The sequence below is a fragment of the Poecilia formosa genome, unplaced genomic scaffold (assembly GCF_000485575.1).
Source record: "Poecilia formosa unplaced genomic scaffold, Poecilia_formosa-5.1.2 Scaffold105, whole genome shotgun sequence".
Classification (NCBI taxonomy): domain Eukaryota; kingdom Metazoa; phylum Chordata; class Actinopteri; order Cyprinodontiformes; family Poeciliidae; genus Poecilia; species Poecilia formosa.
The window spans coordinates 855476-873482 of NW_006800044.1; the positions used below are offsets into that span (position 1 = coordinate 855476).

The 18007-nt window shown below is 36.7% G+C and overlaps 2 protein-coding genes and 1 long non-coding RNA gene across 3 annotated transcripts; 1 reads left to right on the forward strand and 2 right to left on the reverse strand.

Annotated features, from left to right (window-relative positions):
* The first annotated feature begins 500 nt into the window (after positions 1–500).
* LOC103143120 (uncharacterized) lies at positions 501–5205 on the forward strand. The gene is made up of 16 exons (XM_016675067.1): positions 501–1057; positions 1147–1440; positions 1678–1716; positions 1922–2272; positions 2372–2668; positions 2769–2877; positions 3000–3047; positions 3783–3809; positions 3898–3945; positions 4021–4047; positions 4127–4165; positions 4242–4268; positions 4354–4392; positions 4481–4546; positions 4635–4668; positions 4982–5205. The coding sequence occupies exons 1-16, from the start codon at positions 790–792 to the stop codon at positions 5006–5008; spliced, it is 1740 nt and encodes a 579-aa protein (XP_016530553.1). The 5' UTR covers positions 501–789; the 3' UTR covers positions 5009–5205.
* Positions 5206–5903: 698 nt separating this feature from the next.
* Positions 5904–17482, reverse strand: LOC107837021 (uncharacterized). Its single transcript, XR_001662995.1, has 3 exons — positions 17389–17482; positions 12524–12530; positions 5904–5914 (listed from the first exon to the last, which is right to left on the reverse strand). It is a non-coding gene; the product is annotated as an uncharacterized LOC107837021 (long non-coding RNA).
* On the reverse strand, positions 8903–10466 carry LOC103143126 (urokinase plasminogen activator surface receptor). The gene is made up of 5 exons (XM_007559542.2): positions 10363–10466; positions 10020–10136; positions 9800–9946; positions 9478–9585; positions 8903–9368 (listed from the first exon to the last, which is right to left on the reverse strand). The coding sequence occupies exons 1-5, from the start codon at positions 10421–10423 to the stop codon at positions 9178–9180; spliced, it is 624 nt and encodes a 207-aa protein (XP_007559604.1). The 5' UTR covers positions 10424–10466; the 3' UTR covers positions 8903–9177.
* Positions 17483–18007: the final 525 nt, after the last annotated feature.

Sequence of the window (18007 nt, forward strand, 5' to 3'; positions counted from 1 at the left end):
TTTGCTTAAGGCATAAAAAAAGTTAGGAAAAAATGTTGTAAAAACAAAATTCTATTATTTTTTTTTTTTAGGTGATCAGTTGTAATTTTCTCCAAATACAAAGTTGTTATTTGAAAAATGTATCAGTAGTATTGTTCTTTAAGGGTTATCTGATGTCACAATATCTTTTTTTTTTACCTCCAAGAGTCATTTACTGTAGAAGGAGGGACCGGGTCAGTCGGTGTGCGTTTTTGTCTGTTGGCCATGTTGGATTTAACAAAAATAATTTCTTGCATTTCCAGCTGATGCCAGTAGTTGGTAGTGTATTTTATGATGCATTAGTGTCCACTTCAGTGGTCTGTGTGCCTTTATAACATGAAAATCCACAAAAAGCACAAGAAAACGGTTTTTACATAGCTGTCCACTGTCGTGACCACTATGAAAGGGTTAAATGTTGCCCTTGTTTGTTCGTCTCAGGTCCAGTTGGTTGACTTCACAGCAGACGCACTCATTTGTTTTATTTATCAACTTTCAAGAGCAGCGTAACAGAACTTCATACACCAAAACATGTCTGGAAAAACAACTTCTTGATTAAGCAAAATAAATCTCACAATTATTCACATCCCTTGCAGTTATTTCCATTGCAGCAAGAAACTTGTTTTTGTCTCTCATTTCCTAGTAAAATTGTTGTTTAGGTTAAAATAATGTATGTTTAACTTTTCCTTTCACTCTTTCACCAGTACTTTAAATATCTACACTGATTAACATAATTCTCTTTATATCTTTATAGATCATGCACAAGAACCTCAAATGAGCATCATTGATGCTCCCAGGGTGGGAAATCAGAGCAAGGTTACATGTAAAGTGCAACATACATGTTCTTCTGCTCCTCCTGTCCTGGCTCTGAGTGGCATTCCTGGAGCAGACCGCACCGTGGACTCCTTGTTGTCAGACGGTATTTGGGAAAGAACAATAGAACGAACTTGGAATGTGGAAGAAGACCACAAGAAGGTGGAGTGCAATGTGAAATATCCTGGTGGACAAAGTGCCAAAAGTGAGCTCCTCCTGCAGGTTGAATGTGAGTATGAATATACACGTTGTGGTTTAAATTGATTAGATTTTTAAGTTTTCTTTACAAGTAAACATTTTCAATCGTTTTTTGCTTAGGTCCATTTGAAACAATCAAAATGGTAGAACCTCCAGGAGAGCTGACAGAGGGAGTGGCAAAGAGTGTAATTTGTTCTGTGTCCTATAAGTGCAAGACAAATACGCCAACAATTGAGTGGAACTTTTCAGACATGCTGTATTTACCGAAGCACAAAAAAATATCCAGTAATACGTATACCACTGAGTCCAATCTTACGTTTATTGGCTCCCTTGAAGACAACGGAAAACCTCTGACCTGCACTGCACATTTTGTCGCTGGAGAAACCTCAGACTCCTCAGTTCTTCAGATAAAAAGTCAGTTTTAACATCTAACACACATTGTTTACTGCTGTAGTTTAAATTAAAATTCAGAGAACCAGGAAGATTTACAGCTTCAATTGCAGCACAAAATGTTGGCCAGTAAATAATGATTGGTATCTTTAATCCAGTTAAAGTTATGGCTTTCTCTTGGGTTTATTGCTTAGCTTCTAATCAAAAATGTCTGTTTATTGATTATAACATTTAAATTAATTTATTTGTTCCTTTTTACAGAATATGTACCGATTGAAGAAGAACTGAACATGGAAGATAGTGAGTTCACCTTCTTTTTCCTTACAAGGAAATAAGACAAACTGATTTCCTGCTTATTTTTTCTTCCTCTTTGTGTGCATTATTTCATATTTAAGCCTGTCAGTTTTGTATATCTGTATAACTTTTATGTCTTCTGTATTGAATATCCTGTAATTTCTGACGGCATCTTATTAAGTTTAAGTGGTCCTGTTTCCCCCTCCAACAGCTTTCCGTGTCCTGGCTGCTGACGTCCCTGTCAGATTCAATGCCTTGACTCGGTCCTGTGTGGTCATCCCCTGCAGTTTCCAGGACGATGAGGATCAGCCCCTGACTCGTGGTATCTGGCACAAAAAATCTGGGGGTATGGTGTACCACAATGCCCGCAGTAAAGTTTTGGACCACTTCAAGGATCGGACCAAAATTCTGGGAAACCTGAATGAAGGAGACTGCTCTTTGGAGATTGATGATATAAAACCCTTTGACAACGGCCCTTTCTGTTTCTATGGAGAGAAAGAGCAAAGAAATATAGCAAACAAATACAGATTTAACAACAGCTGTGTTTTTATTGTCATGAAAGGTGAAGAATCCTTCCTAATGTTTTACATCATTCACATGCTGTTTGATTAAATTTCTTACAATTTAAGCAATAACAAATGTCGTTGGTCTTAATCCTCAGCTTCTCCAGAGAAACCAGTGATGAGCTCAGTTCCAGCTCAAGTGGATGCTGGTTCGACTGTAAACGTCTCCTGCTCTGTCAGTCACTCATGTTCATCACATCCTCCAGAGTTTTCATGGACTGTCCCTTCCATCAACAACGACGTTTCAGACACTGCAATATCACGAGGCGTCTGGAAGACGACATCCACCATCACGTTTGTGGTTGCTGGAGGAGATGGACCGAGAAACCTAAACTGTACCGCTACCTTCTGGGGTGGAAAGACTCAAACCAGGACGTTCACTTTAATTGTAGAGGGTTAGATTCAACAAACTTGCTCTGTTTGTTTATCAAAGCATTGGACACAGAGAACTGAGAGGTTTTTTTCATTATGATTATTTTAAATCTTCATCACCAGGAACTATGAAGAACCAGATGCAGAAATCTGTCCCTGCGGTTATTCCTGTCGTCATCTTAGTGCTGATCCTCGTTGCTGTGGTGCTTGGCATATTCTTCTACAGGAAAAGGTGAGCAAACCTCTCAAAATCGATTAATAGATGCTTTGTGTGTATTGTGCTGATATTTGTTTCCCTTCAAAACTGAGACCAATTAAGTTGACCTAAAGAAATTACAATCTTCTCATCACCAGAAAACACGGCGATGACCCTGTGAGGCCTCCGCCAAGACCAGAGAAAAGGCAAGAATTTTACCTCCAAGACCTTTTAGAGAATAAACAGATTCTCACATTTCATTTCTGCAAAAGGTCAGAGCAAATGAGTGAGGAACAGATCCCTCTCCATATGAAAACCTCTCATATAAATTACAAAAATAACAAACGACCCAAAAACAGTTTGCGGCCAGCATATGCTCTAATTTTCTTAAATACAAAAGGAATGGGCCCTCTACTTAAAAACAATCAACTTGATCAGCTTAATTACTTAAGTAAATGTAACATAAAAGTGAAAGAAGTAAGAAAAGCAAGTTGCTATTAAAATGAAACCAACTAAATCAAAACCCTCAAATATCCACCAGCAGTTATAATAGAAACTTAGTGCAAGAAGACAACAAGTTTAAATGAAACTTTAAATCAAAATAAAGCCTAATACAAGGCTAATTATTCTGTAATCCACTTTATTTGTTCTAATTCACCTATGCCAGATGTTTGCTTAGGTGCTGTGCTAATTTACCATTTTTGCTCCCTGTTTTGATATGAGGTGTTAATTTTGCTCTAAGCATGTTTTCTTTTAAATCCAGTTAGTTGTTCATGGATAACATCAAGAGAGATGCCCTGCCTCTCAAACTAAACTGATTCAAATGTTATAGATATTAATGAGTATTTGTTAAATATTATTCTACTTTACACTCATATTCACACTCAAATGTAACATCATATCACTGATAAATGGATATTTACATACCTGTTTTTTCACAGGAGATCTCTTTGGGGTAGATTATCCAGGTGAGTTGAATTAAACGTTTTACTTTAGCGTTTCTTTTTGGTTTTGAATAAGCAAATAGTAAATCCAAAACCATTTTAATACCTATAGGAGATACTTTGAGGGAGATAGAGAGAAACCTCCAAGGCCAGAAAAAAGGTACGAAGCCAAAAAGCTATTTTTGAAACTGCCCAGTTGAACACATACTAAGAACTAACAAATGTTTCTGTGCAGGAGATCAGTTTGGAGCAGGTTTTCTCGGTAAGAACAACAAAAAGCTAATTCTACCATTTTAATCCTCAGTTTTAAAGCCTGATGCTCACAATGCTATTATTTTCAGACAATCAGAAGAAGATAAAATCGGCTGGCAAAACACGAGGTAGGAACAGTTTTTGTTGTTAAATCTACTCATTCTCATGATTAAAGTTGCTACTAGTTAATTGTTTCTTTTACAGAAAGTCTTTCTGGGATAGATTTTCAAGGTAATTTCTTGTTTATTACAAACAAGAACATTAAGTGGTTAAAAATTGAAAAGTAGACTAAGAACAACATGTATAATTGTTCCAGACGCCCAAACAACTCGACTGACCTCAGAGTCAGTTATTTGTAAGTTTTCAACTGTGGATTCAAAAATATTTTATAATGAGCAGAAATGCTGAAAATGTGATATTGTGAAATATGTTGTTGCTCCTAGAAATGACGCAGAAGTGGTCGTCTGCAACAAACAAGTCAACAAACAGCGTTACCCGTCACCAAAGAAGTGAGTAGAGCAACTGTTTATTTCAGGCTTCAAAAGACTGCTGTGATTACTTTGGTTCTTTATTAATCATCTTGTTTTGTTTATTCAGTAACCAAAGACGACCTGCCCCGCCCACACCAGAGGTCAGTTTCATTATACATTGATTTTTACCATTTACAGCTGTTGTGAGGACATTTCAGTCAAATTTTCTTGCTACACATTAAAAATAACAATTTTCCTCGATGATCAACTTTCCAGTAATGGTCTAAAATCTAAACCTCTGGGCTTTTATTGTTTATAAAACGATGATCTCTTATTACATCAAACTTCAACATTTTTGATAATATTTGTCAAGAGCCATTGGTTTTACATTTTTTGCACGGTTCATAGAGTACAATACAAGCACATAAAGTGTATTATGCAATAATGAACCAATTTAATATTTTTTCTTTACAGGATTGTTACGTCTACGGCAACATTTAATAAACAGTCTGAGCATCGATGTGGATACCCTTTCTCTTCTTCTGCTGTCAATTTTCAATTTATAGTTCACATTTATAATCATGTTATTCTCGCTTTTCATTTCAATGGCAAATTTTTACTTTTCATTTAAAGAAATAAACAATAATCAATCACTAATGCCTCATTTCTGTATTCTCTGCCATGAAGTCAGTTGGGGGGATAATGGAGTGTCACACAAGATGGATTATAATCAAAATAAAATTTATGGTGGGACGAACAAAATACGAGCAGCAACATAAATCAGTGTTTTAATAACGGGAGGAATTTTTCAAAGATGTTCATAAATATAGGGAGGGATAAATGTTACCTTGTCACACTGAAAACAAAGTTTGTTTTTGTTACTGAAATAACGTGAAAATCACACAAGACATTAAAAACAAACTAGTTTTCATTCAGAAAACAATGGTTATTCATGGGATCGAGATTAAAAAATAAGTAGTTAATTTCTTTACTTATTTTCTCATTCCGCCTTTTAAAGCAATCACCACAGATTAGTGATTTTCTGAAATAATTTTTCTGCCAGAACAAGCCGGTCACTGTGTTTGCTTTAGAAACGCCAAGTCTGCAAAAAAAAAAAAAAACTTCTCGTTGAACTCTGACCTGTCCTGCTTCTGCTTGTTACTTTTTTAAACATGTAACAGTCATTTTTTCATGTTCCTTTGCTGGAATTTGAGGAGTTAAGATCCAAAAAGATTAGAAATATTTAATTGTTTTGAGCACAGTTAAGACATTTATACATGTAAAATATTTAGCTCTTCACTATTTATTGGAATGAATTATTTGTACGTGGCCATTCTTGACACAAGAGCGTGGTATGTTTTCTGTTTTCATGTCAGGTTTCAAACAGTGTTTCATCTAAAAAGCTGTCTAGTGCAGTTATTAAGGATATTATGGAAGTGTTTTAACTTCCATAATTTCAGTTATGGAAGTTAATTTCAATTAACTTCCATAATTGAAAGCACTTTCAATTATGGAAGAAAAGATGGCGATTATACCCACAGTGGCTCAGACTGGCAGGACGCGGTAAGCGTTTGAACTGATGCTTGTGAGTGATAACCGCTGATGAGTGATGAAACAATCTGGCCTCTGCCTCAGGGATTCTGCTCCTGCAAAGCTCCTCACAGCCTGAACCAGGGCTGTACTGTAAAATATTTAGCTTATAACACTGGCACTACAAAAGTTGCAGGTTTTTTAGAACAACACAAAAAGTTTAGCTATTTGCATGCTCATACACACACACACACCCACACACACATAGAGCAGTACAGAAAGTTCATGCATCTTTCTCTCGCACATTGGTCTCGAGTGCCCACATTATTTCGTTTTGTTGGTGTCGAAGCATTGCACATGCTTTACACTGAGATGGCATGGATCACTTCCAGTTCAGACTTGTGAAGACTGTGTATCGTTCTCGTATACGCACTGCTCACAACCCTAGTTCTCTCATCCCCCTTGCTCTCTGCTACACTACAGTTTCTTCCTGATATCGTCTGCCAGGAATACTCAGGCTAGTCAGCATGGCCACCAATGATGAACAGTTTTCCTGCAACAAAATGTTGTTTTGCTGCCATTAATACATCGAGTAACGCATACACTAGCTTGATTGACAGTGCTGAGGGCTTGCTCCAGGCTCTGTTTGGTTATTTTTGACCAACAGCGATGCATTTCTGTACATAGTAGCATTGGGAGGAAGTGGAAGAGCTTGATCTTTCAAGAGATTATTTGTCTCATATCACCACACAGTGACAGTTTTAGCAAATATGTAAAATTATTTTTTTCATAAGTTATATGCTGCAGCTTTTATATGTGGAAAACATGCACGTTTTTTCAGTTCATCTGTACCCTCTTGGACAAAAATCGTTTCAGGAATAAACTACTGGTGTCTTAATCATGCTTATTCATAATGTATTAGAAACCAAAAATGTGTGGATTCCTTGAAAGCAGGCAGACTGATCAGAACTTCTGCATGGGTAACAGATAGACAGTGGAAATACTTTTGTGCATAGTCATTATTTGAAGGTGGCACTGATTAATATCTGTTTGTTTTTTATGTACTTACGTGCATAAAAATTGGGGCCAAAGACAAAGCTGTACTGCCATCTTCTGGTTAGAAATATGAACTGTACTCACCCACCCATTCAATTATTGCACAACTTGTTGCTCCAAGATCTCAATGAAGATTTGACCTTTTTTGACACTAGTTAATGAGGAACTTTGGGGAATGTGTAAAACGTTATCATTGTGGTTTCCCTGAGGAAATTTTTAGTGTCTGGTAATACACACAGAAACCACTGAATGATAACTGTTTATGTTAGGGTGTGGCATAGGGAATTCTCTCTGTATTCCTGTAGCTATAAAGAGGTTTTTAAAAATGAAATGGCCTCTGACAGATTCCTCCTTTATACAGCTCTGGAAAAAATAAGAGCCCACTGAAAACCTCATGGTTATTCCACCAAGCATTTATTTCTGAGCTCTTCTGCAGTTAAAACATTCATATTATTGTTTCTTTATGATGATGAACTTGTTTTCTTTGCATTATTTGAGGTCTGAAAGCACTGCATCAATTTGCTATTTAGTTCATTCTACATTTTTGGTTGGAATTTCAGAAACATGTCAGAAGTTCATAGAGCAAAAGAACAATGTTCATTTTACTCAAACATATATCTTTAAAAAGTAAAATCAGAGAAATTTATCCTCTCTCTCTCTCTCTCTCTATATATATATATATATATATATATATATATATATATATATATATATATATATATGAGATATATATATATAAGAGATATATAAAAATATATATAAAATATAATTTTATATATAAAAATTCCCTTCTCACCCTCCGCGGGTGGTCTCTCTCTCTCTCTCTTTCATCCTCTGAGCTCGGGTCCTCTACCAGAGGCCTGGGAGCTTGAGGGTTCTGCGCAGTATCTTGGCTGTGCCTAGAACTGCACATTTCTGGACTGAGCTGTCTGATGTTGTTCCTGGGATCTGTTTGAGCCACTGCTCCAGTTTGGGGGTGACTGCCCCGAGGGCCCCGATGACCACAGGCACCACTGTGGTCTTCACCTTCCAGGCCTTCTCCAGTTCCTCTCTGAGGCCCTGGTATTTCTCCAGTTTCTCATGCTCCTTTTTCCTGATGTTGTGGTCACTTGGTATTGCTACATCCACCACAACAACTTTCCTCTGTTCTTTATCCACCACCACAATGTCCGGTTGGTTCTCCATTACCATCTTGTCTATCTGGTTCTGGAAGTCCCGCAAGATCTTAGCTCGGTCATTCTCCACCACCTTTGGGGGTGTTCCCCACTTTGATCTCGGGGCTTCCAGTCCATATTCTGCACAGATGTTCCTGTACACTATGCCCGCCACTTGGTTATGTCGTTCCATGTACGCTTTCCCTGCCAGCATCTTGCACCCTGCTGTTATGTGCTGGACTGTCTCAGAGGCCTCCTTGCACAACCTACACCTTGGGTCTTGTCTGGTGTGGTAGATCTGAGCTTCTATTGCTCAGTGCAGCCAGGATGAGGATGAGGGCCTCTGTGCTGTCCTTGAGTCCAGCTTTTTCCAGCCACTGGTAGGATTTCCTGATATCAGCCACTTCAGTTATTTATCGGTGGTACATCCCATGTAGGGGCTTGTCCTCTCATGATGGTACCTCTAGCACCTCGTCCTCTGTTCCCCATTGCCTGAGACATTCGCTGAGCACATATATATAAATGTGTGTGTGTGTGTATGTGTGTGGGTGTGTGTGTGTGTGTGGGTGTGTGTGTGTGTGTGTGTGTGTGTGTGCGCGCGTGCGCGTGTGTGCGTGCGTGTGCCCTTTTAAATAATGTGAAACAAATCATATTGTATGTTTTTTCTCATTTTAATAACTCAAAAAATTCTTTAACGTTACAAATGACTAGAAATCCTCTATTAGGCAACTGAATTAGGAATGTTCATACATTTCATTTCTGCCTTTACTCTTGAAGTTGTATAATTTTAGATCCTGACAATCCACTTTTCAGCTTTCTAAGACATTATGAAAAAAAAAAAACACAAGCACAGATTGAAGTTTATTCCACAACTGAAATATTGCAAACAACTTTATGCAATAGAAAGCTTTGAGTTTATGTGTGTATATTCTAAGAAAATAAGGCCAAAAACATCAGCGACACAAACGACAGCAGCAGGCCAGCACTTGCACCGCTGGCGCTGTTGCACAAGTCTCCCTGGCAGCAGCTGCTTCCTGCTAAGATATAAGGTCTAAAAAACTCTGATGCATATTCTGGGCACATCATCTTGGAGGCACAGCCCTTCAAGGTCTGACCTTCCCCTTTTATGTGAGAGAGTGAAAAACAAAGGCATTAATGTGGGCCACATGTTTCATATTAGAACCTTAGAATATTCATAAGAAGATGAGGAAAGGGAAGCAGAAGTCTCACTTGTTGATTTGATGCAATAGTTCTCATCATTCTTACAGACTTCAGTTCTAACGCACTGTTGTCCTTCACAGCTGTAGCACTTTTTACCATTTGTGTTGAACTTAGGCCCTGAAATAGAACAAAAGCATAGATCTTCACAGTATGGACTCCCAAACTATGTTCTTAAAGGTCAACTTGTTTATTGATTTTTGAATTAACTTACTTTTCATGGACAAGAATCTAATATTGTGTAGATGAACAGAACAACAATATAGGTGCTAAACACATTAGTAATAAAACACTACATGGTTACAGAATACAAATTTAACAAGGTTCAAATTACCAGAGGCATCTTTGCTGTTGCATTGAGATGAGGTGCAGCACTCGCTCACAATAACAATTTTCTCAGATCCAAAGTTGACTGAGCCTCCAACACAATCTCCAGGTTGAAAGCACTGCTTATATTTGGTCTCATTGTGTACAGAACCACCTATAGTTAAAAGTAGAAATTGTAACTATTGCAGACAAAATGATACAAATCAAACTGAGATTGCACAAAATACCTGTATATCTTATTACTTTCACTGCTGCACATTGATTATCCTGTGAGGGGCATTGCACTTTGTTAGTGCAGGTTCCAGATGTGTCTGGTACACAGCTGAAACAATCCAGGGTGTTGGCTGATAATAGAATACGGTAAGCTGTGTTAATACATCTTAAACTTTTTTTTTTTAAGAAAAAACGCAGTAGACATAAATGTAGAAATGTAAAAAGACAAAATACTCCAGCAATGTTTCAAAGCTAGCAGGTTAAACACACAGAATCAATTAAAATGAAATTACACCACAGTTTAAGTCCAGTAAAATTAAACATGTCAAAGCAAATAACACAGGTTAAAAATCTTGCCTTTTGGAAGAAGCCAAATCCCGACAAACAGTGTGACAAAGTGCAATTTGTTAAGAGACATCTTCCTGACTGAGTAAGCTTGAATCTCCTCTGTTCATTTTATATGTGGTTCTCCTGAGAAGGGAGAGAGATAGAGAGAGAGAGAGAGAGAGAGAGAGAGAATACCAGCAATACTTTTAAAGTTAAAACTTAATAAACAAGGTTTTGTGAAAATGAAACAGAACAAATAAAGACTGTACAAAACAAGATTAAATATCACAAAAAACATTCACACTGTTCCAGTTCAGTTACCATGAATAAAAACATCAACCTGAAAATGACAAACTTTTTCTCTGACTCAGATCTGCTCATTATGGCCAATCTACCAGTTCATAGGATTAGAAAGGAGTGCAAATCAGCCACAAACAAAGATTACCAACCTAGTGCAGAAACAACTACTGACCTCCAAACGTTACATTCTTTCAGATTGTATCTGCAGACAGCTTCATGAAATGGGTTTCATCCAGCTTCATCCAAGTCTTACTTCACCAAGAGCAATGCAGCTGATGACATAAATAATTTTCACCCATTTTCAAATTATAGGTTATTGCAGCTCATGCTTGGTTACCACACGCTTTATGTTTTTCTGAACAACTCTCTTAGCCTGTCTGTTGGTTTAGAAGCACAACCATGCATGGGATGGACCATTTTGAACTACTTTACTATGGAAACCCATAAATATATGAATAGATTATGCTTAAAATGTCAAAATGAGATACCGACTACATTATTGTTTTCACTGATACCTTCAGTTCTGAGCAGTTCTTCTTCTATGTGGGTTTGTGACTATAGAGAACCCCACTAAACTATACAGCAGGGTTGCCCACAGTTTTCAGATAGCAAGCTACTCATAAATGTTCAAGTCACGAGATCAGTCCGATCCGGCCGGGACGGGATCCAGCTAAAATTGAGCCCTTTCAAATCATGTTGAACAAAAAAGCATTGCGTTCCAGGTGTGGCCCTAAAATACATTCACAGGTGTGCCATCCAATTAAATGATCAAAAAAAGACATTTATGGTTATTCTGTAAATGTAGATTTTTGAATTAAAAAAACATTTACAATTAAAAAAAAAACTTTCTCACAAAGATAGATATGACATCTACCAAATAAATCATTTTGGTGTTTTTATCCAGACTAAAACGAGATTTTTTTTCTTATTAAACCTTAGACAACAAAAAAAAGTTTCTATGAATTTCTATGTGATGTTTGTAAATGTCTGGTTTCAACTTTAGCTATAGGACATATTTACATTTTTTTTTTCTTCAACATTCAACATTTGTTTTTCCATTCTGTTTTCATATTTTCAAAGCTCTAAACACAATTAGCACAACTTTGGTATGTTATGGGCAAATCGCCCACCATAAAGTGTTCACACCACATGCAACAAGTGAACACATTTCTAAAATGCTTACATTTTACCATGAGACTAGCTAGAGCCAAAACTAAAATTATCGACACTTTACTGTTATTTACTAACAGCTTAACACACTGGAACACACAAAGAAAATGGAATACAAACCTCTTGCCAAATCAGCTTTATCATCCTAAAACATGTAAAAATATTAATTTCAGGTGCTGCTAGCTTCATTAAACATATTATTTTAGAGAAACAAGTAAATGTAAAAAAAAATAAAAAATACAAATTGGCTGAAGGAAAATATATTAAAATTCTAACTCTTACACTACAAGTCCATTACATATGATGAAAAGTGCTTCACTTGCAAACAACAATGTTTCTCTAGAACCTTTTTGTGAAGGAAATGGAAACAGCTGCATGAAATCAACAAGTAAGAGGCAAACATGTTTTTGTATGTCCCATGTCTATGCTCAGAAAATGCTATGTGCAGATCCAAACATGCCGTCGTAGTGAATCAGTCGATCTTGTCCTGGTTAAGAATTGCATGCCTTCTTTCATTCTGGCATGCTGAAATGTTATGAAATGCTATAAATGTGCACTAAATCATGCTGGAACGTGAGCTGAGAAAACAACAGAATGTTCCTCACACAACTATAAATGTTTAGGTACTGCCATTTTTGTTGGTCCTTCACTACCTGACTTAAATACATGTTATTAGACTATAGGTAGTAGGAAGATTGTTGACGTCAAGTGAAAAGATTACATTATGCCTAAACAGTGTCTTAAGAGATCGGTCAAATTTGAAATTGTAAGATCTGTGTAAAGATCTGCACTACAGAGCTCTGCAACATCCAAACACCTGGCAATTTACACCGAGATTGGTATTTTGTTTTTTTTTCCAAAACATTGCAACACTATAAAATTTGCAACACTTTAACTCTTAGTAGTTCGTGGACACAAAGGATGCACACACAGACTCGATGTTGGTCTGAAATAAAAAATAAAATAAAAGCGATATAGTACTGCTAGCTTTAATGTGCATATATTTTTGGATAACATAACATTTTTGAGTAGAGATTTCTCATATTTCTGTATGTATTTTAAATAGAATAACTATCTTTGTGGCTTAGCCTACAATGCTTACAACTGGAAAAAAGTGCTTCAGCTTCACTTTTTTCCCAGTGCAAAATTTTATTACACCCTTTGCTGAAAAGCCTCAAAACAGCAAGAGGCCAACATGTTTTTGCATGCTCCACATCCGTCTTCAGAGTGTTACAGGCAGATGCACACATGCCTTTTGCTGTGAATGTAGGAGAAGACAGTCAGGTATTGAAGGGCTTCCAATGTGATGAGCTCAAATAAACTTCACTGGTGAAACAGTTCATAATTCAAAACAAACCTAAAAGCATGGGTAACAAAGATAAGCAAAATTTTGTAATTAACGACATCCTTAATATTTCTTTGCTGATTTTGTTGTTGCTTAGTAAAAAAAAAAGCTTCTTCTGAATTAAAACGACATTTTGTGTTCATCGTCCTTTTGATACTAAATATTGTTTTGAAATAACCTAAATGTTTCGATGTTATTTAAATATGAAATATTTTACAAACATTTGCTCCTTTTTGAATAAAATGCTGAAACATCTTAGTGGATGACTGCTGAAATGAGTAAAACACTGAAGAATGTAAGAACTGAGGCCACTAGAGTTACCTAAAGTTTTAGGATAAAAAGGTTTGCCAAGTTCCCAGTTTACTTTTTATTCAATATGTAAATATTTGGTTTCAAAATTCACTTCTACCAGATTTTCTTTGATCATTTTTGCCTTTAATAAATACATATAATTTGGGAGTTTTAACTCATCTTAAACAATGTATCCCAGTATCTGGTTTCAATGTTTTACAAACCCCAGTACTATTTGATAAAAGATCCTTGACAAAAATTGTGTTTGAACTATGTTTTTCTCCAGATCAACAAGTTTGGAGGTACATTTTCCTTGTCTATCCAGGGTTGGTTCATTCATCAACAATTTCACCCTAATCACCCGTCCTTAACCAGTGGAAGTTTATCCTTTCCAGGATAAACTTCCACTGGTTGCGTGGAGTTATATCATCCTTCAGGAGAACATCATCAACCTTAGGATATGCTCTTTGGTTCAATTTCGTCTACTTGGAAGATTCAACAACTACTCTCTTCTCCACCTTGTCCAGAAAGGGCAAGAGCTTCATCTCGTACGGAGATGAAGCTCTTTATTCACAAACCTTTCTGGAGGTGGGGAAGTGATCTCGGACTTCATTGTTAGTATGTTGTTTGGTGTTAAAGGTTCTGGGTTTGATGGATCACTCAGTTGGTCAGTAGTTAATGGTCTGCTATTGATAATTGTCATGACCTTATATAAGACTGTCCCTCCCTAGAGAAGAGCTGTGAAGTTGTTTGCCTGATTGGTCTAGGATTGACATGAGTCAGATTTGTCTTTCCCAGACATCATCCATGTGACTTGATGATTGGATGTTAAAGAGAAACTCAGAAAAACTCACAGTCCAGTTTTCCCAGTTTTACTTGATCCATTTCCTTAAATGCTTCAACAAACTCATTTCAGGCGTCGACAAACTTACCTTGATGAGGGTGGTGTTTCATCTGTATTGGTTTCAAATTATATTATCTATAAAAGGTATAATTATAGGAGCCATTGTTTAAATCTCCACCTAGAGGAGTCTCTCCTTAGTCTCAAATCCTCAGAAATTAGTGAACTTGGTGCATAGTTACATGTTAAGATCCTATCATATTGACAGTCTTTTATTTTATGTATCAAAATGGCAGAAATTAAAAAGTAATAGATACATGAATATGATTTATGTATATTTGAATAACATGAGTATTTTAAACCCTTCAGATTCATATCCCTCCAAAAATCAATCAATTAAGTTTCTTCATAAAGCATTGAATTGTCTACTTTTAGAATGAGAGTTCAGATCCACTTACATACTTTCTTAGATAAGTATTTTCTTCAACTGGAATATTTTTCTTGTTGATCAGAATCTGAAAGGAAATCTTCCAATCATTATATCTAATAGGATTGTTCCTGAATATTATTGGTTCTGGTACCGGAGGACGACTTACACCAAGAGACTCTGCAAAAGCCATGAGCAGATCTGTTGTGTTCATTTCTCGTTGAGATGTCATGGTTTGCGGTGAAGAACACCGTATGAAAGGCCGGTCACTGTTTGCAGACTTTATAATATTGGTCAGAGCTGTGATGAAGTTGCTATGACAACAATGAACAAACCTTTCACTTAGACCTAGCTTGGACTGCCATGCTTAACGGGACATTAAATGTAAATACAATAACAACTGGTTAAATAAAATAATTTAAGAACCTTTTAAAAAACAAAGGACTTTTTTAATTTAATTCCTGATTCCTACATTTTAAAATGTATTATACTCTTGTACAGAGAGGGTAGCCTGCGGAAACTGACTGTGACATTCACACAATGACATGATGTTCTTGCTTAAGAAAACAAAAGGAGAAGTATAAGCCAAACTGTCCGTTAGTGGTGATGTACTAATGAAAGGATGCTGTTGCTTAAGATGACAAAATGGAGAAGTGCAAGCCAAATGTCTATTAGTGTTGTCTGGGGAAACATGCAGGGTTTTCCCCAGTGCATTTTATAAGTGTTGTTTTTGTTTTTATTAAAAATAAAAAAATAGTAAATATACATATGTATATGTATATTTTGTGCCTCTTTTCAGGTTTCAGAGATAAAGATCTAAAAATTATTATTTTCTTAATAATCAACAACAAGTGGGACACAATTGAGAGGTGGAACGAAATTTATTGGATATTTTAAACTTTTTAACAAATAAAAAATTGCAAAGTGGGGCGTGCAATATTATTCAGTCCCTTTACTTTCAGTGTAGCAAACTCACTCCGGAAATTCAGTGAGGATCTCTGAATGATCCAATGTTGTCCTAAAAATGACTGATGATGATAAATAGAATCCAGTATAGTATAGTCCCCATATTGATGCACCTGCTCTGTGATAGTCTCAGGGTTGTGTTTAAAGCGCAGGGAGCATCATGAAGACCAAGGAACACACCAGACAGATCCGAGATACTGTTTTGGAGAAGTTTAAAGCCGGATTTGGATACAAAATATTTCCCAAGCTTTAAACATCTTAAGGAGCACTGTGAAAACGAACATATTGAAATGGAAGGAGTATCAGACCACTGCAAATCTACCAAAACCTGGCCGTCCCTCTAAACCAGGGGTGGGCAATCCTGGTCCTGGAGGGCCGGTGTCCTGCAACTCTTAGATGTCTCCCTGGTCCAACACACTTGAATCCAACAGCTGAATCACCTCCCAAGTGCAGACAAGTTCTCCAGAGTCCAGATAATGACCTCATTATTTGACTCAGGTTTGTTGAAGTTGAAACACATCTGAAAGTTGCAGGAGACCGGCCCTCGAGGCCTGGAGTTGCCCACCTCTGCTCTAAATGTTCATCTCGAACAAGGAGAAGACTGATCAGAGATGCAGCCAAGAGGCCCAGGATCACTCTGGATGAACTGCAGAGATCTACAGCTGAGGTGGGAGTCTGTCCGTAGGACAACAATCAGTCGTACAGTGTATGTGCAGAGTCAAGTATTACTATTTTTTTAATTATGAAAATAAGCAATATATTCTAAGTATCACTGAGAATCTTGCACAATACTGAAGACTTTCTTGAATTTCTCTTTCCATATAGTTTCTAAAAAAATTGAAAATACATGCTAAAATAAAAAAAGCCTCTTAAGTCTTGTAATAAACTCTTAATAACAAGTGTTGGTCTTATTCTGTAATTTAGTAATTTTTCTTTCTAAATAAATAGTTTCCAATATGGAGAACTCTTGGGAAAGTCACCTTCGCAAATATCAAGTTTACATTCAAAGATCTGTTTTTAAAGTTTAGAAAGCACATATAATGATAACAAATGTGTTTCCCCCAAGTCCTTCTACATTAGAAACATGCCATGTGGAGAAGCAGGTTGCCTGGACTTACATGTGTTTAAAATATTTAATTCCTTGAAGACAACAGTGTGCTCCAAAAAACAAAACAAAACTGTAAGACCTGTGAAAGACGAGCCAACACTGCAGAGTTCCACAGAAACACAGAGCTCCAATGTAACGGCCTGAGACTTGCAGCTGTAATTACAGAGAAATGTGATCTGGATGCAAAGGCATGCCACACTTTTCAGATTTTAACATGGAAAAACTTTTTAAAAAGTTATTTTCTTTAACTTTATTATTGTCCACCATTTTGTGTTGAAATCATACATTTAATTCTGTGGTGGTAACTTAACAAAAATACAACAAAGTTCCAAGGCTGCACAGTAAAATGCCAGTGCTGAATTAACACCCAGAGGTGTTTATATTGGTCTGTGGATCTCTGGGTGGACGTGCAGAGATCCGAACAATTCGTCCCATAAAGCTCGGGCAACCAAAGCAGTCTCTCTGGCGCTTATTAAAAATTCAGCAGCCATTAAATGGAAGAGCTACTAAAGCCACATAAATTAAATCTCCCATTTGCCCCTTTACATCCAGCAGCAGAGATGTGTAGGCGGGTCTCGCTCATCAGGACGTCCAGTGTTGAATGAGACCTTGAGCAGAATTTGATTTAGGGAACCCTCTAGCTGATAAGAACATGAGCACCACTAACAGCATTTCACCATAGACTTAGTGAAATCTGGGGGAGGGGACCTAGTTTAATTGGCCGAGCAGTCAGCTATAATTATAGTTTACTAAGATGCATTTGTGAACAAACAGAGCAGACAGCATTAGCTTGTGGTTGTGCTAACAAAACAATCCAACTATAAATATAGTTCTTTGAACTCTTACAAAGTAAACTTGCCAGCTCCTTAAAACCTTAAATTTAAGTGTCAAACAAGTTAAAAATTTGTATCTATGCTGAAGCCATTAAATCAAATTTAACTGCATTGATATTCTCTTATTTCATTTATGCCTTGGGACAGTTATAAATGTGATCAGCATTACATTGTGTTCTGAAATCAACAAACTGATGACTTAATTTGGATTTAACAGAATCGCAAATAACTGATATATTTTTTAAATTGTGTATTTTTTATTTGTTGTTTTTTTAGATTCTATATGTCGCGGCCTTCTCGTCTCCAAAAAAAACCTATATACCAACCAAGGCCGTGGGTGTTAACAGGTGGTTTTTTATTTGAACGCACTTCCTTTTATTCGTTTGAAAAAATA